The sequence below is a fragment of the Lacerta agilis genome, chromosome 2 (assembly GCF_009819535.1).
Source record: "Lacerta agilis isolate rLacAgi1 chromosome 2, rLacAgi1.pri, whole genome shotgun sequence".
In the NCBI taxonomy this organism is placed as follows: domain Eukaryota; kingdom Metazoa; phylum Chordata; class Lepidosauria; order Squamata; family Lacertidae; genus Lacerta; species Lacerta agilis.
In genome coordinates, this window is record NC_046313.1 from 1,962,911 (window position 1) to 1,984,873 (window position 21,963).

The 21,963-nt window shown below is 44.4% G+C and overlaps 1 protein-coding gene across 1 annotated transcript; it reads right to left on the minus strand.

Moving 5' to 3' along the window:
• Positions 1–1,133: 1,133 nt before the first annotated feature.
• TESPA1 (thymocyte expressed, positive selection associated 1) lies at positions 1,134–21,148 on the minus strand. The gene is made up of 9 exons (XM_033136879.1): positions 20,911–21,148; positions 16,071–16,255; positions 11,810–11,852; positions 8,578–8,630; positions 3,998–4,051; positions 3,784–3,820; positions 3,358–3,456; positions 2,686–2,894; positions 1,134–2,283 (listed from the first exon to the last, which is right to left on the minus strand). Exons 1-9 carry the CDS (start codon positions 20,976–20,978, stop codon positions 1,583–1,585), a joined length of 1,449 nt encoding a protein of 482 aa, XP_032992770.1. The 5' UTR covers positions 20,979–21,148; the 3' UTR covers positions 1,134–1,582.
• Between the last annotated feature and the right edge of the window lie 815 nt (positions 21,149–21,963).

Here is a 21,963-nt window from a genome sequence, read left to right on the forward strand (position 1 = left end):
AGACAGCCACACCTTACAGGATCTGAGCAATAACTTTGAAATATCTTCAGGGCTAGCACAATCAGATGTCCCGCTGAGGTGTAATAAAATCTCAGAATTGCCCCAATTGTTCTCATAACCACTGCTCTGATAGCTTCTAACTGGATGCCAAGATTCTTAAATACTTGGCATTGTTCAATTTGGTGACCATTAATAGACCAGTTCCTCAATTAGGAACAATAAACAGTTATCTGTATTAGTGGTGGCCAGTTTATAATACCACAATAGTAGGGTTGGGTGTTTTTGGCCAATGTTGTTAAGTTTTTTTGTTTTGTTTTTTAGCAAAATCGCAAAAAATAATAATGCTGTTTTAAAGCTATTTTTATGGAAATTGGGCAAAAACAGCACTGCCAGCATTGGTTGCCATACATCTGGATTTTACAAGACATTTTCCAGACATTGCTAGAGGCAGTGGTATTCCAGATATGCCCAGGACATTCCAGACGTATGGCAACCCTACACAACAGGCTTCTGTCGATCGAATCCAAGGCTACTGCTACTGTAAGTCAACAATGGCAACATGTAAGTGTTTGGTAGGTCCAGCAATTGCTTATTGGGCTAAGAAATGCAACACAGGCAGTGATCAATAGTGCTTTTCCTTTTCCTAAAACCATCCCGTTCTGGGAGGATAATGTGGTTAATAGATTCCCAGTCCTCCAATTTGTTTAACAAATATTTACTATATAGTTTAGAATCAGATCAAATAGTACATTGTTTGATTTTGTAGGTTCAGGTGCCAATTCCTTTAAAAATAGAAATTAGTTTGTGTCATGTGTTCACAGTTGAATATTGAAGAGTACATTTTAATCATTTAAAATTTAAAATTTACATGACATTTCAGAAATGGTGTGGGAAGTTTCCCCTGTGGAAATTGCTCTTTTTACTTTCAGTTCCGTAAGTCACATGTTGATGCAACAGGTATCGCCACATGCCCCCCCCTTTAGTGTTTAATCAGACAATCTCTTGGATCAATATTTGAGCTAGATGACAAAAGAAATTGTTGGAGGAAACACACTTTCTTTAGCAAACCCCAAAAACCATTGAACCAAGGCAGGAAGTCCTGGTTAAAAACCAAGGTGCTCCAGAACCCCTACACCAATTTGCGCGCTTCCCAATGTGAGCAATACTTTATGTGGAACACTGAACAATTTCCCACAGGTACTTTGTCATTGTTTTAAGGCCACAAAGCATCCAATACACTCCATGTTTCCTCCTTGCCAGCTTCATTGGTTCTGCTCTAGTTATTTGCCTTTTAATTAAAGTTTGCCTTTTATATAAAGTTATCTGCCTTTTAATTTTTTAAAAATGCCAAAGTGGAGTAAGGTTTTGGGGCCACAAAAATCTTCTGGTATGCTAGATACAGGCCATGGGTTAGCCAACCCTGCTTTACAAGAATAAAGGCAAGTCACTACAATTTAGCACCCACAGTGCACTTGTGGGTCTGGAGCAGATAACATGTAGCAGCTCACTGCTAAGTTCACAATGAAAGCAGCATTTGATCTGCCAGCTTTCTGGCTTACGGCTCACACTCTTAGCCACTGTGCTACCTCAACTCTGTCAAGATGTCCCTACAGTTCTCCTCTCTGGTGGGTGAGTCCCTTTCTGCTGACCACTCCCCAAGGGATTCTTCACTGCTTTCCTCTGGAGATGAAACCACTTCTAGAGAATGGTGTCCATAACAGTACAGTTCTTGGTGGCCAAGGTGGTCTGGCCCCTCTATGCTTTCTTCACCAATGCAGTGAGAAAGCCATGGTTCCAACTTTGAATGAGATGTAGCTTCAGGGCAGTAGTGGGAAGAAATCACAGGAGTCGTCTCCACTACGGTAGACTCTGAAGAGTCACTTCCCATTCCGCCATGATGCAAGGGGACTTCAGGGAGTGCTGCGTGAGTCTCATCCTTCAAGCCTTCCACATCAAAGTGGAGCTTGTCTCTGCGGGCCTTTTCCATCACTTCCCACACTACCCGTTCCAGACGGCTCATAGAAGATTGTACAGCGGAAGGTCCTTGAGGCCCTCCTCGGGCGGAAGTGTACAAGCACATTGTGGAAACAGCTTTTTGCAAACGCTTGAGAGGAGGCAGAGACTCTGGCTGGGAAGGAACATCCCAAGAATCTGGGATGTCTGGGAAAGCCCAGAACCAGTGGGCAGGGGAAATCTTTTGGATGGGAGTCTTAGACACATAAGAGTAGAGGCAGAAGAAAGCATCAGCCGTGACAGCCAGAGTCTGGACTTGCTTGAACCGACCTGTGAAAGGAAGGGTAGAAAGTGTCAGAGGAAAACCAGTGTAGATCCAAGAGACCCTAGCTTCCAGATCTTCCAGGTCACATCTGTATGGCAGGGACTGTACACACACCTGAAAACTAGGCTTCATTCTCCTGGGTTCTAGTTTTTTTCTGTCTTCCTTTTGCCTAAGCAAAGGCTTCTTCTGTTTGGTCCTCTCTTCTGCTCCTGGTCCCAGTTCTACCTGCTTTCCTATGTTCTATCAAGAACAGAGGTCCTTTCCTATCACCTGCTACCTGAGCTCTTTTCAGATTTCAACCAAAGATGCCAAGGGTTGAACATAGGAACTTCTGTACATGCTCTGAGCCTCACCCATTGATTTCACAGTCCCAGAACTGCCAGCCATGAAATGCTTGTGGCACTTACTTGCTAACATCAAGCAAGGATCCTCCATCTCTAACCGTTGTACCTGGGCTCTGAGGAAGAGCTGGAAATCAATGCCCTCAGCTTGGGAGGGAACCGAGAAGAACCGAGATGGGATCCAAGATGCAGCCTGTGTCTCCTCTTGTATGAAGCCCAGGTTGCACAAGATGGTCTCGGCATCAGCTTCACAGAGGTCCAGCACCTCAGATATGCTAGGCAGAGAAGATCAGAGTGTGAATCCAGCAGTGTCCCAACTGATTACTGAACTATTTTCAGGTCATAGCCCCATAAATACACCACTAGGTATGTCCGCAAGCCCCTTTTCTTCAGAGAATAATGGGCAGCATCTGTGGGATTTCCTCACCCCCAATTTATCTTCTTCACAGCCTTGTGTGGGTGCTTGCAATAAGATTCATGGTGGTGTCTGGTATGGATAGCAAACACAGAGCCCTTTGTATGTTGTTGGACCACAATTCCCATCAGCCCCGGCCTGCTCAGCTAACAGTCAGGGATGGTAGGAGTTGTGGTCCATGACATCCAGAGGGCACCATGTCAGCTGCCTCCAATGTACAGACCAGAGGCTAGGTATCTCTGCTCCAATCACTGCTGGTTTGTTAGTGGTGTAGGTAGATCTTTAAGCCAGTCCAAGTCCTACACAATACGATCCATGCTTACCTGGAGCTGGTCTTGTTAGTGCTGCCTGAGATGGCACTGGAAGTCATGCTGTGATCCAGATTGAGATGTTGGGAAGGCCAGAATGTATGTTTTTGGGACCTGCCATGGAAGAAGAGACAGTGAAGAGACACATCTGCATGCATACCCACATCCCTTTTGGTGTGCATGTAGGAAGACCAAAAGGGAGGGCAAGCTGGCAGTCACAGCCAGCTGCACACTTGCACAAGACTGCTAGTGTAACAACACCTTACAATGTTATTAGACAAATATGCAGCCAGTATCTCATTTCAGAAGTAAAACTAGAAATCTCAGGGGGGTCACTGCCCCCCCCCCCCCACAAATATAAATTCTGAAAAACGGCTGGATTTCAGATTTGTCCAAACTTTGGCTCTAGCAACGCTAACCTCCTTAGGTCTTGTTTCTCACCTAGGCTCAGCTCTGTCTTTGTCCAGTAGCACCATTGCTGGAAAGAAGAAAAGAAAGGTCTCTCAGGAGCAAAGGATACATTGCATTCCTACAAAGAGAGCTGACAGCCAAGGAGCATATTGGCAGTTGCACCATCAAATTAGCATTCTTGCCACCCATCCATGGGCCATCTGGAAAGAAGGCTTGCTCACACCCAACAATCCTCATCACTCACCTTCTGCTCCCAGGCTAAGGTCATCTTCAAAGCTGGTTCTGTTGCTGCAGGATCCTACAGGATAACACAAATACATAGTCAGTCAGAGTAAGCATCCACAGGTGGAAAAGGGACTGGGTGAGGTCGAAAGGCTGAGTGGCTTTCATCATCATCATCATTCTTTATTCAACCGTCAGTCAGATAAGATACATTTATCCATACAGAATTAAAACATCTAAAGGAACTTTAGAATAAAACATAGCCAGCACTAACATGAAGCTATGCAGATAAACCCATGTCAATGCAATCAATCTTAGTCTTACGACGCTTAAGAGCTAGAAAAAGAAATTTGGCCACCAAGGAAGCTGTTTTTCCCGTAACATTATTCAACAAATATAAAGCCTGTCTTCCTCTGGATAGAGAGCTAAGTTGAGATAGAAGTGGGGCTACAAGATTTTGCCTGAAATCTGTATAGAAAGGGCAGCTCAAGAGAATATGTTCAGTGGACTCTACCTCTCCCAGGGCACAATGACAAGTTCTCTGGGCATATGGGACTCCCCTGTACCTTCCCCACAATACCGCAGATTCGAGGACATTTAATCTAGCCGCTGTGAGGAGTCTATGGTATTCCACATAGTGGATTTTCGCGAGATAAGGAGCTGGTGTAACCTGACAGATCTGCTCCCCCAGGAACATTCCTGGTTTCACAAGGGCTATGTCCTCTTGTCTAGCAATAAGTGGCTTTCTCTATGCAGTTTTATCATGGACATGCCACAACACAGCTCTACATGGGCAGGACTGTGTGAAGGCTACAGTTCCACAGAAGAACAGGAAATCCATAAAGTGTAGAATTTAGCTTACTAAAATGCTCAGATTTTTCTTTCTTTCTGATCCTTGTGAAAATAGGCTTGTAAGTTTGCAAGCAATGCCTGCTGAAATCTCAGAAACCTAATGAGTTTCTGAATAAGATTTCCAGTGAAGGGGGGGGAGCAGTTTGGTGCCTTGTATACCCACTTGTTTCCCCCCTCAAATTAGTATGTATTATTGTTTAATTAACTTATGAATCAATTTTCAAAAGCATTGCAAGGCGAATTACAAGCAAACAATAAAAATAACTAAAGTAGGCTTTAAAACAATACCAGAAACAATAGTGGCTGCCTTTCAATATTTTTTAGAAAAAACATTGATGACTTCCAGTGCTCCCTGCCTTAATGGGTGCAGCTCCCACATTAGCAGAGATCATTTGCAGAGAAAAACAAGGATGATTTTGAGGGTAATTGTCCTTGCAAGTTCCCCCCAGGGCCCGGGGGGGGGGGGAGTGAGCTTCACCCACAGATCGTCTTGGCTCTCGCTCCGGCATGGAATCCGGGAGGCAGGAAGACGCTGGGTGCCAAAGCACTTTGCCTATCGGAAACTCCCTGATGCAGCCATTAAGATGCAGAGGCTCTTCTATCTATTAGGGTGAAATTGGCTCTAATTTACAGACATGTGTGCAGGATGGATGGGACAAGTGAATCATCTACTGAGTCGCAACGTTTAGAACTGGAAAGATTTCCTTTGTAGAAAAATATGGTATGTGAGTGGGGAGGGCAGCCTTTTATATATACCATGTTTGCTACATAAATGATTCAGCAAACCTCCCCCTGAATGCCAACAAACTGATAAAAAGCAAGAGGAGAAAAAGAGAGTGGGATTATATTTATGGATTAATATGAAAATAGAACTGTGTGAGAACATTGAAATGATTTAAAGCACTGAACTTCCACTTAACGCAATTTGGACTTTGAAGATTGGCTGTAGCTCTGGCAGGACGCCAGATCGTTAGTGATTTAAGGGTTGGAGGAGAAGGGGAAACTGGAAAATCACCCGGAGCTATGGTGGGGAAGCCAGATTACTCCTTATCTATACACAAGCAAAGATGGCGACTGGCACATCTGAAATTACACGGGAACAGAGGAAGAGAAAGAGCAAAAAAGCAGAAGTAGAGATGCTGCGTACCACATGATCAGAACAGAAAAATGAAGGAACAAATGGAAAAATAAACAGGGAATTTACAGGATATAGAACTCCTTCTGCAGAAATACAATTTATTAAATGTGTTAATACGAATGGAAGTCCAGAACTCTGCAGTTGTTGATTAGAGACTACAATCAGGACTGAATGTAATTGGATTAATCAAAAAAAAAAATTCTTTCCAGTAGCACCATAGAGACCAAATAAGTTTGTTCTTGGTATGAGCTTTCGTGTACATGCACATTTCTTCAGATACATGCACACGAAAGCTCATACCAAGAACAAACTTAGTTGGTCTCTATGGTGCTACTGGAAAGAATTTTTTATTTTATTTTGTTTTGACTATGGCAGACCAACACGGCTACCCACCTGTAACTGGATTAATCAAGATTTCGGAAGCAGGAAGAAATAATAACTTTGCATTCCGAAACCCAGCACACGGGAAGTCACACAAATTGTATAATTGGCTTTATAATTTATATGTATTTGGATATGAATTGTAATTTGACATTGATAAAATGTGGCTGTTATTGGACTTTAGTAATTGAAAATTAACAAAAAATGTTTTGTTTTTTTAAATAGAAAAAACATTGATTGGTTGATTATATTTCTATGTTGTTTTTCATTCAAATGAATCCCCAAACAGCTTACAAACAATAAATAAAAAAATAGAACATTACAAATACAGCATAAATCATATAGAATAATTAACAAATCATCAATAAAAACAAGTACAACCTATAAAACACTCTTAACAAAGCATCAACTAAAAAATAAGCTAAACATCACAATTAAAGCAAAAGTAATATTACTGTATATGATTAACAAACCAATACAGCATTTATCTATATCTATAAAAATGTTCCCATTGCGTGCGCGTCTGGCCACACCTTGCTCCATAACCGCTGGACCAAATCACATCAAATTTAGGACAAAGTGTAACATGACCATGGGGGAAGGATATAGCATAATAATTTTTTAAATAAAAAAAAACACCTGTCATGCCTAAAATATAGAATAAAGGCCAAAAAAAATGGCGCGCCTATTATACCTCACCAGCAAAAGGAATGAAGACTCCAACAGCATCCAATAGAAAAGTGGATTGCCTGCTGATGTCATCAGATCTGGCCAGAGCAACAATGCCTTTGCCCTCACCTAAAATGGCCGCCGCAGCTTCGCATGTGCCGAGGAAAAAAAACACGGAGCAGGAGGCATGCCTGAGATGTCGCACTGAGTAAGACCAGCTCTGAGGGGAATGTGTCGCTGGGGTGCGTGATTTTGGGACTGGGTAATTTTGGGACTGGGGTGGGGGAGAATGCTCTTTAAGGCTCCAGTGCCCTAACTTAAAATGGCCGCCGCAGCTTCGCATGTAAAATGCATCTCTGGGTTATTTGTGGGGCATAGGAATTAGTTCATTCCCCCCCCCCCCCAAAAAAAATATAGTCCGGCCTACCACAGGGTCTGAGGGAAAGTGGACCGGCCCCTGGCCCAGCTGAAAAAGGTTGCTGATCCCTGCTGTAAAGGGACAGGGAAGAATGAAAACAGGAGCTTCCAGAATACTCTCGGGGGTCAGGAGAATTTTAAAAAGCAAAACAAAAAACAAAAAACCCACAGCAACGCGAAAGTGGGGGGGGGGGGGAGGGAGACAGAGAGGTGCCAGGCAAGTGTTTAACGGGAGAAGCTGTGGGGAGGAAGGCAAAAACAGGAAATACGGAGAGGAGGCAGGCGGAAGTTCAACGGGAGAAGCTGTGAAGAGGCAGGCAAAAACGGGGGAAATATGGAGAGGAGACAGGCGGAGTTCAATGGGAGAAGCTGTGGGGAGGAAGGCAAAAACAGGAAATACGGAGAGGAGGCAGGTGGAAGTTCAACGGGAGAAGCTGTGGGGAGGAAGGTGAAAGCGGGGGGGGAGGGAGACAGAGAGGTGCCAGGCAAGAGTTCAACGGGAGAAGCTGTGGGGAGGGAGGCGAAAATGGGGGAAAGACAAACAGGAGGCAGGCGGAAGTTCAACAGGAGAAGCTGTGGGAAGACAAGCGGAAATGGGAAATACGGAGAGGAGGCAGGCGGTAGTTCAACAGGATAAGCTGTGGGGAGGCATGTGCTTTCTCTTTTACATCTTCCTTTGCCATTTCACAAAATGAGCCACAGCAACGCGTGGCCAGGTCAGCTAGTAATCTATAAAATAATATCAACAGCATTAACAAAATAACAGCCCCAAAATGAGCTAAGCACTGTTCATACACACATTCTCCACATCCCCAGGGCTCATAATCTTTCACTCTGTTCAGTTCACATACACAAAATGCCCTTCTAAAGGTTCATGACTGAGGCTGTGTACATAACCATACATTAAAGTACATTTGAAGCACACACACCCAAGAATCCTGGGAACTGTATTTTACCTATCAGAGAACTATAATTCCCAGCACCCTTTAATAAACTACACTTCCTGGTACTCTTTGTTTGGGTGTGTGCACACCCAAAATGTGCTTTAAACGTATGGTGTGTATGCAGTCCAAGCTTTAGCCGACCTTACTTCATGTTTGGGAAGGCAGACCGAGCAAATAACAGAAATTGCAGAAAGCACTTACCAGCATAGGCACACGGAGCAGAGATGCTCTCTGAGAAGGGGTCCAGTGAAGAGCTGAAAGCCAGAATCAAGAGCTGCATCATTACAGCTATAGGAGTTCCTAAATCATTTTGCCATTTTTCTCCTAGGACATAGCCGGAACATCACAGACAATTAAGTCCCACTCAGCAAACAGTGGCACCATCAGGGCTGGTGCTGCATTAGACAGAGCAGGGCAGCTGCCTCAGGCAGCAGATGCCAAGCTGCAGGGAACGGATAGAGCTCTGAGTGCCACATGGCTACCCTGGGACCCCTACGCTAGTGGAGGAGACAGTCCATTCACTAGTATTGAAGGAAAATCCCAGTCCAATTGGCCTCCGTATGTTCCTTGGGAGAGAGCACATCTTGTCCTTCGCCTCAGGCAGCAAAAGGTCTTGAACTGGCCCTGGTCGCCCTAAGTGCCAACCTCCAGTTTACAGATCTGAAGCCCAGGAAATCCACAAATGACAATGCAGCGTCAGTACTGTGTGTGGAGGGAAACTCTACACCAGGTGTGAGGAACCTTTGGTCTTCCAGATATTGCTGAACTACAACTCCCATCAGGCCCAGTAAACATGGCCAATGGCCAGGGATGGTGGGAGCTGTAGTTCAGCAACATCTGGAGAGCCAAAGGTTCCCCTCACCTGCTCTAGACCAGTGTTTTTCAACCACTGTTCCGTGGCACACTAGTGTGCCGCGAGATGTTGCCTGGTGTGCCGTGGGAAAAATTGAAAAATTACTTTATATATAGTTAATATAGGCACAGAGTTAATTTTTTTAACATTTTCTAATGGTGGTGTGCCTCGCGATTTTTTTCATGAAACAAGTGTGCCTTTGCCCAAAAAAGGTTGAAAAACACTGCTCTAGACAGTCACTCTATCCTGAGCTCAAAAGTTCTACCACCTGGGTGGGACCAAGGAGGGGCAAAGGCCAGAGCCAGGTCAGTTGATGGTGGAGCCAAGGGACACAGCCTAGTATTCTTTTTTGGGGGGGAGCAGCTCTAGGGGTGGAATGCAGCTCTTTTGCTAGGCCTGGTTGTAGAATGCAGAGCAAAAGCAGAATATTCACAAAAACTGGCAATTTCGAAATGAAAATAGCTGAACAAGGACAATGGTTAGTACTAGATTTCTTCACTTTGAACTATGCAATTGCTCCCCATAGTAGAACAGACATGAATAAGCTTCTTTCGTGCAATTGAGGGGTGGCCATTGGCTTCAGATTCAGTACAGCACCAGTCTTCAACTGGTGGATCAGGACCCACTAGTGGGTTGCGGCCTGATCCAAGGAGCACCTAAAATCATGCTCCATATTCATTTTCTCTGGAACCATAAATCTTCTAGGTCCTGAATGTGTATCTGGGATGTGTATCAACAGGTTTTCCACACCTATCAGCCAATCCCCCATTCCCACCACCCTTCTGAGTAATACCCCTCCTCACTCTCTCACTATATATAAGGGTCTGTTTCGGTGTATCTGAAGAAGTGTGCATGCACATGTTTTATCTGGGATGTGTTAATCTGTGATTAACAGGCTAATCGTAGGTATGTTTAATCTTCCTTCAACTGAGATTAATGTCATGTAAGTATAGTTGAGATTCCTGCATTGCAGAGGCTTGGACTAGGTGACCCTTGACTAAAATTCTATGATATATAGCTAGCATGTCCAACCACTAGATCGCGATCTACTGGTAGATCCCCAACTGATCCTGGTTAGATGGTGAGGACCCTTATCGATCATGGGATTAAACAAAGTTTACCAAAAGTTAACAAATAAAAACTGAAGAACTCTGGGCAATCCTACCCCCAAAAAAGCTCAACAACTCTAGGCAACCCACCCACCCCACGCAGACTCCTCCTCCCTCCAATGACAATGGGTAGATCACTACCAGTTTTTTTATACTGGGAGTAGATCGCAGTCTCTTGGGAGTTGGATATGCCTGATATATAGGATTGCAGCCAAACTCATCTAACTGCAGCCCCTTATTTATTTGCTATATTTCTATATGTAGGGGTGTGCCAACTGATTTCTGTGGTATTTAAGCAACTATGTGTTCCATGGAGCACAATATTGGTATAGATGGGTGTATTTGTTGTTGTTCAGTCGTTCAGTCGTGTCCGACTCTTCGTGACCCCATGGACCAGAGCACGCCAGGCACGCCTATCTTTCTCTGCCTCTCGCAGTTTGGTCAGACTCATGTTAGTAGCTAGATGGATGTATACACACACATATATAGCAGCCAATTCAAGATTATACTTCTCGCACACAATGAAATTAACTGTAGTCTATGAAAGCTTATGTTATGTTTGCTAATCTTTAAAGTGCCATGAAAAAAACTCTTAGTTGATTTTGCTACAACATGCCAACAAGGCTACTGCTCTGGAAAATGTTAGGTAGATGCAGTGATTTCACACATCAAACAATACAATTACTCTCCCTAGTGGGGCATCTGTAAATGCACGTCAGATTAAAAAGTTGATTTCATGAAAGGCAGCAAATGACATGTAGACTGTAGAAAATCTTGGAAAGCTTCATTTCAAAATATGCATTTCCCAATCCTTGCCACCTAGAAATGTTTTATACAGTATTTAGATTCCATAAATATTCTCTTCCCCCACCCATGTTGTTCCTGTGGTTTTTGAGCTTCAGATTGTCAAAACGCAATAGAAACTACAGATTGAAAAGGCATGAAAGCAATATAGGCAGACTTTTCTTTAAAAAATTAATGCTGTGTTTTATAGTATTCCATAGGAAACTATGCGTGTGGCTATTCCAAGGGAAAAGAAACCTTTGGTATGTCTGGGTTTAAGAAAAAGGAATTTGGTAAAGCTAGTATTGTTACCCTGGGCCCCTTTGGAAGCCACACTTCCATAATGCAACAGTTACTGAAATGGAAAAGGAACATTAGAAATCAAGGCAGAAGCTCTTGCATTATAACCATTAAAAAAACCAAACCATTAAAACTAGTGCAATGAACTGAGTGCGATTAGGAATCTATAGTTCTCCAGATGTTGCTGTACTACAACTCCCGTCATCTCTGACCATTAGCTATGCTGGCTGGGGCTGAAGGGAGTTTGAGCCCAAGAACCACAGTTGCAAAGGATGTGCATATCTAAAAACGCTCCTGATTCTTCAAAATCAAAATATAACTTCTGACAATGTCATGATCCTTTCGGGCAGTGACCTCCTCCGTGACCTCTCTCAGGTAGGTCTCTCACCTGCATTCCTGCAGCCAGCTCTCAATCTTATTGGATGAGCTCCCTGTTGGAAACAAAGAAAAAGATGCCTGTTTAGTGATAGGGCTCCTCACAGACTATAGTGAAGGATCTGGGTACGTTACTGTGATGATCCGCATCTCTGCTGGGGCCAAATGCAGCCATCTAAGGCTTGTTAGCAAAGCCTCTCAGCAAACCACACTGGCAGGATGCCTGATGTTGCCACTACATAGGCAGTAGCAAAAGAAGAGGAGAATGAGGAAGAGGAAGGACACCTGGATGTGAGTAATGGAATGAATGTGGTTTAAACATATGAATAATTAAATGAACTCATTATTTGGTAGTCATTATGGACCTGTGAGCCGGGATGCAGGTGGCGCTGTGGTCTAAACCAGAGAGCCTAGGGCTTGCCGATCGGAAGGTCGGCGGTTCGAATCCCTGCAATGATGGGGTGAGCTCCTGTTGTTCGGTCCCTGCTCCTGCTGCCCACCTAGTAGTTCGAAAGCACGTCAAAGTGCAAGTAGATAAATAGGTACTGCTCCGGTGGGAAGGTAAATGGTGTTTCCGTGTGCTGCTCTGGTTTGCCAGAAGCAGCTTAGTCATGTTAGCCACGTGACCCGGAAGCTGTCTGCGGACAAATGTCGGCTCCCTCGGCCAGTAATGCGAGATGAGCGCTGCAACCCCAGAGTCGTTTGTGACTGGACCTAAAGGTCATGGGTGCCTTTACCTTTATGGACTTGTGAGCCCTTATTGCTGCTGAACAGCTGCATAGCAGTGGGGAGTGCAATTTGCATAGAAGCAGGAGGAAGAATGCTTAACCCTTCCCCTCCCTGCAGCTTTAGCTCTGCAACCACCTCCTTTAGCAGCTTTCTAAAGCTATCTGATTGCTTTTCTTTTTTAAAAAAAATGTTCATATATATGCACATCAAATATACAATAAAAAAGAAGAAAAATGCATACATAAAAAAGGAAAAGGAAAAAGAAAATACCTCCAAAACAAACATTTTCAAATACACTTCTATGTAAGGCATACAAGCCGCCTCTGACTGCTTTTCCACATGCCCTGTTGCATCTGCTGTGCTGGACCTCTTTTCTCCATGCTCAACGAATGAGCACTCACCATTCTAAAACTACGGTAAGTGTTACCCTGTGTTAGCTGTTGGCATTAAAAAAATGACATGTATGGGAGGGGGGAATTTGCAAAAGAGAAGCAGCGCTGGGAAGAGAGACACGAGCCTTTCCCTGACCACTGCTTTCCCTCACAATCCAGCTCTGGTGCTTTTCACTCCAAAAGCAGCAGGGAGGAGAGGTTGTGAAGGAAAAGAAACCCCTCCCCACCACCATTTGCAGGGGAGAAAAAGCGAGTGGGAAGGAGATGCTGAACCTTTTCCCCATCCACCCCTGCTTGTCTCCCGAAATGCTCCCCCCATGTTGCTTTTGTCTTTCAAGCTCTGGGACCAGATCTAAGCTTGGGTACCATTCTAGACTCCGGAACTAACAGTCTTGCACTGAACCATGGTCATGAACACTTACCTAAAAATGCCAGTAAGGCTGCCCTATTGCATTTGCAGGCCCTCCTGCTGATTTGGCAGAGGGAGGCCCTGAACCACTGCCGCAAAGTGATAACACTACTGAGTAAGTGCGGCAGAGGAGAATGCAGCTCAAGGTGGCTATCACAGAGGAGGAAGCAGGGTGGAAGAGTACAACATCCCTTTCTAAACAGCCACTTTCCTGTTTCCACCCATACACTCACCCATGGTTTATTCTTCGCACACAACCCATGTTCTGACAGACAAGGATGTGCTGCCATCCTGCCCAGTTAGATTGCTTAGATCAGGGGTCCCCAAACTAAGGCCCGGGGGCTTGATGTGGCCCAATCGCCTTCTAAATGCGGCGTGCGGACAGTCCAGGAATCAGCGTGTTTTTACATGAGTAGAATGTGTCCTTTTATTTAATATGCATCTCTGGGTTATTTGTGGGGCCTGCCTGCTGTTTTTACATGAGTAGAATATGTGTTTTTATTTAAAATGCATCTCTGAGTTATTTGTGGGGCATAGGAATTCGTTCATTTTTTTTTTTCAAAATGTAGTCCGGCACCCCACAAGGTCTGAGGGACAGTGGAACAGCCAATGGCTGAAATAGTTTGCTGACCCCTTGCTTACAAAGCAACACACACAGAAGCTGCTGCGTTCAAAGTCCAAATGGGTCTCCCCCCCTGCCCAGAAAATGCACTTTTTAATGTTCGTTTTGCCAATAACATCTGAGTTGCATAATGTAACATGGGTGTTATTTCATCTGTGCTGAGGGGAGAGTGGAAACCGTCTGCCCATTTTCCATACTTGTAATAGAAAAAGAGAAAGTGAGAGAAAGTGGGGGAGGAAGAAGTGCAGAGGGGATATTGAAATGACTCAAGGGAATGCATGAGTGCCTGAGTACATGGGGGAGGCTGACAGCTCAGTGGTGGAGCTCATGGCTTGCTTACAAAACCACTAGAATCTAGGCTAGGGTGGGGTAGTGCCCTCCAGATGTTGCTAGGCACTTTAGCCCCAGCCAGCATGACCAATGGTGAGAAGTGGAGTTCAGCAGCACCTGGAGCAACTTTTCTCTCCATGGACCACTCGAAAATGCCGGTGGTGGGCCATTTAATGGGTTTTCTGCCTGCTGTAGCAATTGTAATGTAACATACTAGATGCTGTGCAATTTTTAATTGTATTTTATTGCTTCTTCTATTTCCCTGCATATGCTATATATTTTACTGTAATGCAATTTGCATCCTATAGAATTCAAAAGGCAAGGCAGTACAAGAAATACAGCTCACGAAGTAGAAGAAGCAATAGAGATGCAATTTAAAATCCATATGAGTACTGAATGTCCCATGCTGTGGACCACCTCAATGAAGTTGTGGACCACTGGTAGTCCCCAGACCACAGTTTCAAATGCCCTGATTTAGAGGATGCCACGTTGGCTACCTACCCCTGAGTTAGAGAATTGGCTCTAGGATAAGGTTACCATATTTTTTTTCAATGAATCTGGGTGAAAGATACTCGGAGTCCAGTGTGAATTTCATGCTCTTTATTCAGCTCATAGTAGTGAGGAATGCAGTTCCCCCAAAGCGTTTGCTTTATATACACTATTTACACAATGGGCCCCACGTGATTGGCTAATTCCGGGATACTCCTGTATGCCAATCGGAATGCGGATTCACTTCCACCTGGAGCTGGATTGGGTGACTCCTGCGGACCAATCAGACTGCTGCAATCTCAATCCTATTGTTCTGGGACCAGTCAGACTGCTGCAATCTCAATCCTATTGTTCTGGGACCAGTCAGACTGCTGCAATCTCAATCCTATTGTTCTAGGACCAATCAGACTGGTACATTTTGGATCCTATTCAACTCAGTACATAACACTGGGGACACATCCGGGGAAGAAACAGGGCTGGGTTTAATGCGCCAGTGGCTTGATGCAAGAAGAAGAAAGGCATCATGGGAACAAAGCTCTAACCACATCATTCTGCTGAGTGTTTGCATGTGTGAGTATTGGCTCACAGCCAAAGTGAACAAATTGACTCAGTTTGTAACTATTACTTTCTTCTTTCCCACCCATCCCCAAGTGCTCTTTCAGAGAGGCCGACCACCTTTCTTTCTAAAACACCACATTAGTGTTTGTGCATTTATCTGTTCCTTCATATAGTAATATGCATATGAAAAGTTTTGAAAATGGGGGTTGAAAACAAGGCGTTTGGGGGTGACAAGCATGGGTAAACAAGTCCATCAGCACCACACACATACAGGTTCTGCATCAAACATTTTGACCTTCTGTCCAAGCTCAATTCTGGAAAGAAAATATTTATTTGGGCAGACCACAGTGAGGTTGCTTCCAGAGCATTTCCATTTTTCTAAATATTATATTAGATGATAGAGATAGATGATACAGGCTCAAGGAGTTTGTCCTATTGGATCATGCCAAAAAGCCATCTAATTCAGCACCCTCTTCTCAGAATGGCCACCCAGAGGCCCAAGAGAAACCCACAAACAAAAGGATGCATCAAAGCAAGCTGTACTAAAGGAATGAAAAGTTGGGCCATTGATTTCAATGGGACCCATGTTCAGCTCCCTTAGCCTGTGTCATCTTCTCCCTACCACTCCCATAAAACAGCTTGTCTACAAGCCATGGAGATTGTATACACTGTCTGAAAGCACCTCACACTGAAATATTATTACATAATGAGAGTAGGAGTGAATGCGTGTAAGCAGTTTTCCCACCTTGCAAGAAACCATCCTCCAAGAACGAGGGTCCAGGAGCTTCTTGGGGTGTGCGGGATGCCTCCTCTTCAGCATGGGGCCCCTCTTCATCTACAGCCACACTTGGCTTGGCCCATGCCTTCCGGCGCTCCCAGGAAGAGTGGCTCAGCCAGGAGGTCAAGTTGTTGTCCATGACTGGCAAGACCCTAGGGAAGAACAAAATGTCAGGGTGCTGAGGTCATTGGATGCTCAGCTTTGTAGCAGTTACTAATCTTCTCCACTTGGGGCAGTTTTGAGTTACTTGACTGCCTTTTCATACCCTGGGCACAGAGTTTCTCTTCACCACCACCACCCCGGAAAGTACACTTCACAGTCAAAGAGGTAGCTATGGTTCCTGCCTGGTGGAACATTCCTTCATTAGGCAAGTTGCTGAGTTGCCCAGAACAGGCAAACAACTGGAGTTTTGGATAAAAGTTGGAGATGGACAGATGTGACCATTTTGTGTTCTCTCCATTTTAAGTTTGCTTTGCACCATTTATGCAGCTAACAGATTGAGGTTCAATCCTGACAAGACAGAAGTATTGTTCTTGGGGGACAGGGGGCGTGCAATTGTGGGGGACTCCCTGGTCCTGAACAGGGAAACCGTGCCCCTGAAGGACCAGGTGCACAGCCTGGGGATCATTTTGGATTCACAGCTGTCCATGGAGATGTAGGTCAGTTCTATGTCCAGGGCAGCTGTGTATCAGCTCCATTTGGTACACTGGCTCAGACCCTTCCTGCCTGCAGACTCTCTCACCAGAGTGGTGCATGCCCTAGTTATCTCCCACTCAGACTACTGAAATGCACTCTATGAACAATGGGCACCCAAACAGCAGCCTCAGGATAGCTCTTTCAGGATGATGGTTATGTTTCTGGAATGATCTTGAGCAGAGAATCCCGATGCACCCCCAAGGGGGAGATCAATCCTGCATGAGGCCTCCCTATTCCAAAGGGCTACAGCAGAGATGGAGAACTTGCAGCCCTCCAGCTGCTGTTGGTCTTCGGTTCTCTTCAGAGCCAGCTAGGGTTGGGCAAACATGTCACTTTCAGCTCCTCTGAGTTTTTCATCTTTCCCGCTCTGTTCTCTGCATTTCTTCATCAGCTGTATTTTTGTGTGGGTTTCAGTTTGCATATTGTTTCAGGAAAGGCAAGTTTCCTAAGTTTGTCTTTCCATGCAAACTGAATCTCATTTATCCCTGTCCCCTGTTGGGGACACCACCTGGAGAGTCAAAGGTTCCCCACCTAAGAGGAGTGGTAGCTCAATTGTTCCTCTTTGGGGTGATTTGGTTTTTCAAGGCTTGCCCCATTAGGACATGTTGAATTTTTCAACTTTCAAATTCCTAAAATGAGAGGTGCTAAGAAGTTGTAACATGACTTGGGCATTTAAAATAGATTTTGGCTAAATTAATATATTTTTGCTTTTCTTGGTAAGTAAAATGTGTGTAAAATTGCATTGAAATAATTAAAAATGATTGCAGAGTACTTGCAGTTATATTATCTCTATAAGGCACTTTGAACACTCCCCAAATGACATCCAGCACCAGGCCTGTTTCACGCTCCCTTCTATTACTTTTGTCTGGCTGAAACACATCATTGAACTGTAATAATGCCTTTGCCTTGTCTGGGTGGAAGGAGGAGAGAAATGGATGTGTAAAAACCTCTGATCTCAAAGTCATGAGTTCCAGGGCAAAAAAAATGTGCATTGCACATAAATGACCCTTGTGGTCCCTTCCAACTCTATGGTTCTGTTATTCTATTCTTATTCTTATTCTTATTATTTAGCATTACATGACATTTTCAGAAGGTATAATTAAATTTTTTTGCAAAATAAAATAAAAAATTCCTTCCAGTAGCCCCTTAGAGACCAACTAAGTTTGTTCTTGGTATGAGCTTTCGTGTGCATGCACACTTCTTCAGATACACTGAAACGGAAGTCACCAGACCCTTAAATATAGTGGGGGAGTGGGGAGGGGTATTACTCAGAAGGGGGGTGGGAATGGGGGATCAGCTGATAGGTGTGGAAAACATGTAGACGACTGTACATGTTTTCCATGTACAGGTGTGTCCATGTACAGAAGTGTGCATGTGCAGAAGTACAGAAGTTCTCCATGTACAGAAGTGTGCATGCACACAAAAGCTCATACCAAGAACAAACTTAGTTGGTCTCTAAGGTGCTACTGGAAGGAATTTTTTGTTTTATTTTGTTTTGACTATGGCAGACCAACACGGCTACCTACCTGTAACTAAAATTCTTTGGTTGCCCGAAAGCAGTTTATGTGCTTCTTCGTCAAATGTAAACTTATGAAGCTAACTGTTGTCCAGTCATAAAAATAGTAGCAGATTTGAATTCCTCATACTCAAAAAATATTTTAAAACCTCTCACTGAATAAATTAGCAAAAATTAAGTTTTACCCCCTAAAATGACATGCCTATCCCTTCTTGTATGTCACAGTTTGGGCTTTATTTGCTTTGGCTGAGGAGCTGTGACTTGATTCTGCCCTGACTTGCAGATGGGACTTCTGGGAAGTAAGTGTTTTTCTGAGCATTTGAAGTTGGGTTTGTTTTTTGTTTCCGTGCCAAGACCACTTGCACTGGATGTAATGTGCACCATCTCCCTTTACCTCGAGGAGAGTGAGGAGCAGAGCTGTTATCACAAGCTGCACTCCAGGCCACAAGAGGCTCGTTTCCTCCTTGCGGTTCAAGCTTATATCAGCAGACCATCGAAAGAGCCTGCAACGGTTAGAGTGGGTGGTGGGACAAGTTTCATTTAAGACCGGACTAGATGTTTGTCATGTAGGCTGCCTTCCGTCATGTTGTTCCTTAACAAATGAGCTGATGTGGAGGTGGGAGTAAACTAGATCAGGACCCCCTGCATGGGAGGAAGAGGCTTTAACCCCATGTCTCCGCTGTGGTCCCCATCAGAATTCCACCACTACCTGCCCCACCAGGGCTGCTTTTTGCAATTCGAGGGAAGCTTCCATTAGTGCCAATGGGCAGATTCATCCTGTTGCAAATGGAAACATAGGAAGAGTTGTCGTATGCTGAGACAGCCCATTGGAAACTCTAGCTCAGTATTGCCTTCACTGACTGTCAGGTTCTCCAGGATTTGAGGCATCTCTACTTGGATACACTGGGGATTTTTAAATAAAGTCAATGTTAGAAAGGCACTGTTAAACATCTGGTCCTCTCCCATCTGGGAAACCAAACCTGAGTGGTACTGCCTCCCGAGAACTTCTAACCACTCTGAGAGGGTGCAGACCTGGGTTTCTTTAGCACCATTCATCTCATTAAGGACGTGAATGACACAGCAGTGAGCAAATCCTACACTGAAAAGTACTTGTAGTTCACAGGAGAGAAAGAGATGGCAAGCAGGGGAAGACATTTTAAAATCTGAAGACATTCCCTGGTACACCTAGAAGAGAAGGGCTAGCAGGGGTCAGCAACCTTTTTCAGCCATGGACCGTTTCACCGTCCCTCAGACCATGTGGTGAGCCAGGCTATTTGGGGGGGCGGGGAATGAACGAATTCCTGTGCCCCACAAATACCCCAGACATGCATTTTAAATAAAAGCACACATTCTACTCATGTAAAAACACCAGGCAGGCTCCACAAATAACCCAGATGCATTTTATATAAAAGGACACTTTCTACTCATGTAAAAACACGCTGATTCTTGGACCATCCGCAGGCCGGATTGAGAAGGCGATTGGGCTGCATCCGGCCCACGGGCCTTAGGTTGCCTACCCCTGGGCTAGAGCTCCTCTGAGAGAGTCTGTATTAGAAGGGAAAGGGCTGTGGCTCAGCAGCAGAGCACCTGCTTTTGCATGCAGAAGGTCCTTGGATCAATCCCCAGCATCTCCAGGTAGGGCTGGGAAAGACCTGTCTGAAATCCTGGCGAGCCACTGCCAGTCAGTGCAGGCGATACACAGCTGAATGGACCAATGCTCTGACTCAGTAGAAGGCAGCTTCTTATGTTCTTTCCTGTCTCTCTAGTCCCTTCCAGGGCTCTTCCACATGGCAATTTATTGTGAACTCAGCGCTGCTCATGCATGCCAGTTCTGCACAGCATAAAAACAGAGAGGTTTTTAATATTTGAGGTTTTCTGTGTTTTAATATTTTGTGGGAAGCTGCTCAGAATGACTGTGGCAACCCAGTCAGATGGCTGGGGAATATTATCATTATTCACCCAACACCATATTTTCCCATTTCTTCCTGGTTTACCATTTCCATGGAAAAGCCAATAAGTTTTTTTTAAAAAAAAAAAACCCTGCCGAAATGATACATCCAATTTATATCTTTTTTAATCATTATAAGTTTGTTCTGAACTGCATTGTTTGTTGAAATATTTGCTTTTGCTTTACTTATCTGGTAGTGTGTGTGTGTACATATGTAAGCTTATATTGGATAGAAACATTGCTCCTTTTTAAAGCTTTGTTGTTATTATGAGCCAATTTCAGCTATACACTATTGCTGAAAAGTGGTATACAAATATTAAACCAAAACCACATCACATTTTGGGGGTGGTTATGAGATGGCACTGTGATGAAAACCATGAATCAACTGAATCAACAATAAACTGCCATGTAAAAACAGCCCCCACCCGCCCCCCAGCATTTTCCTTCTCCATTTGCAGCCCACTCCCACCCCACCCTATTGCTCTCCTCCAACACCTCCTTCTCAATATCCTCCTCATTCCCATTCCATATCGCCTCCTCTCCTTCCCTCACCTCCGTTCAGAGGATGCTGTCAGAATTAGGCCTGTCTGGTCCTCAGCCTGTGAGTGACAGGGCCGCACCTTAATCCGTGGGCTTCTGCTACTTACCCGGCCCTGGGAAGAGCACGCTGGGTCCTAAGGTGAGCCCCTGGTGAATCTGGCATCGCACTCTGCATCTCAGCTGCCCAGAGTAGGACTATTGGGGGCCCTTGCCCATTGCTGCCCCTCTCCCCACCTCACCCAATCTGCGTCAGCAGAGACTGGAGGAAGCTGATCTGTTTTCAAGAGGAAACTTTCGTGCTCATCTCTTTTGTTTTGTTTTTTCTCATGAAAACCTCAAACGGCGGCTCACATCCGGCTCTCACCCACCCTGCAAGGGAAAAGCTTAATGGGCTGCTGAGTGAAAGCAGTAAAGGAGGCGGCAATGTATTGGCCTCTTAGGCTTGGCCTGGAACTATTTATTCTCTCTCTCTCTCTCTCTCCTTACTACTTGCCCTTTTCTGTGCCATCTTGAATTCTATGCTTGCTTGTTTGTTTAAAATAGTTCACCATGCTTCATTGTGGTGTTCAACAGTGGAACAGACAGTGGAGGATTCTCCTTCCTTTGAAGTTTTAAAGCAGAGGTTGGATGGCCACCTGCCCTGTATGATCTAGTTAAGATTTCTGCATGGCGGGGGTTGGACTAGATGACCCTCGGGGTCCCTTTCAATTCTATGATTATATGATTCCATTATCAGAAGAATGTGACATGAAAGCAGTTTGCACACAGTATATAAATGCAATATATTTTGAACAAATGCAACAATACACATCAGACTAAAAAACACGCCACCCATAAAACTGAAGAACATATACAAATGGAAAGCACAAGCTTTGTCTTGGGAAGAGCCGTATAGCTCAGTGGCAGAACATCTGCCTTGCATGCAGAAGGTGTAGACAATACTGGGCATAAGGGATCTATCTGTATCCCTGTGTCTTTGGAATGTGGCAATCAGTTAGTCTCAGTTCTCCATCTACAAAATGGGAAAAACACAGATTTTGTAGGATCGTTGATATGGGAATGAAATCGAGATGTAATTAGAGAATGAAAAGTACTATAAAGCCAATCCGGACCATAGTAATACGTCAATGGTGCTCAAAGCACTGCAATGCACACACCTT

Excerpts from the sequence above, each read along its gene's own strand:
- TESPA1 (XM_033136879.1), bottom strand. The coding sequence starts at position 20,978 with ATGCAGAGTGCGATGCCAGATTCACCAGGGGCTCACCTTAGGACCCAG. Across the intron at positions 8,631-11,809 it reads AGCTGGCTGCAGGAATGCAG|CTCTTCACTGGACCCCTTCT; the intron begins GTGAGAGACCTA and ends TCTGGCTTTCAG. Across the intron at positions 2,284-2,685 it reads TCCTTGCTTGATGTTAGCAA|GTCGGTTCAAGCAAGTCCAG; the intron begins GTAAGTGCCACA and ends TTCCTTTCACAG.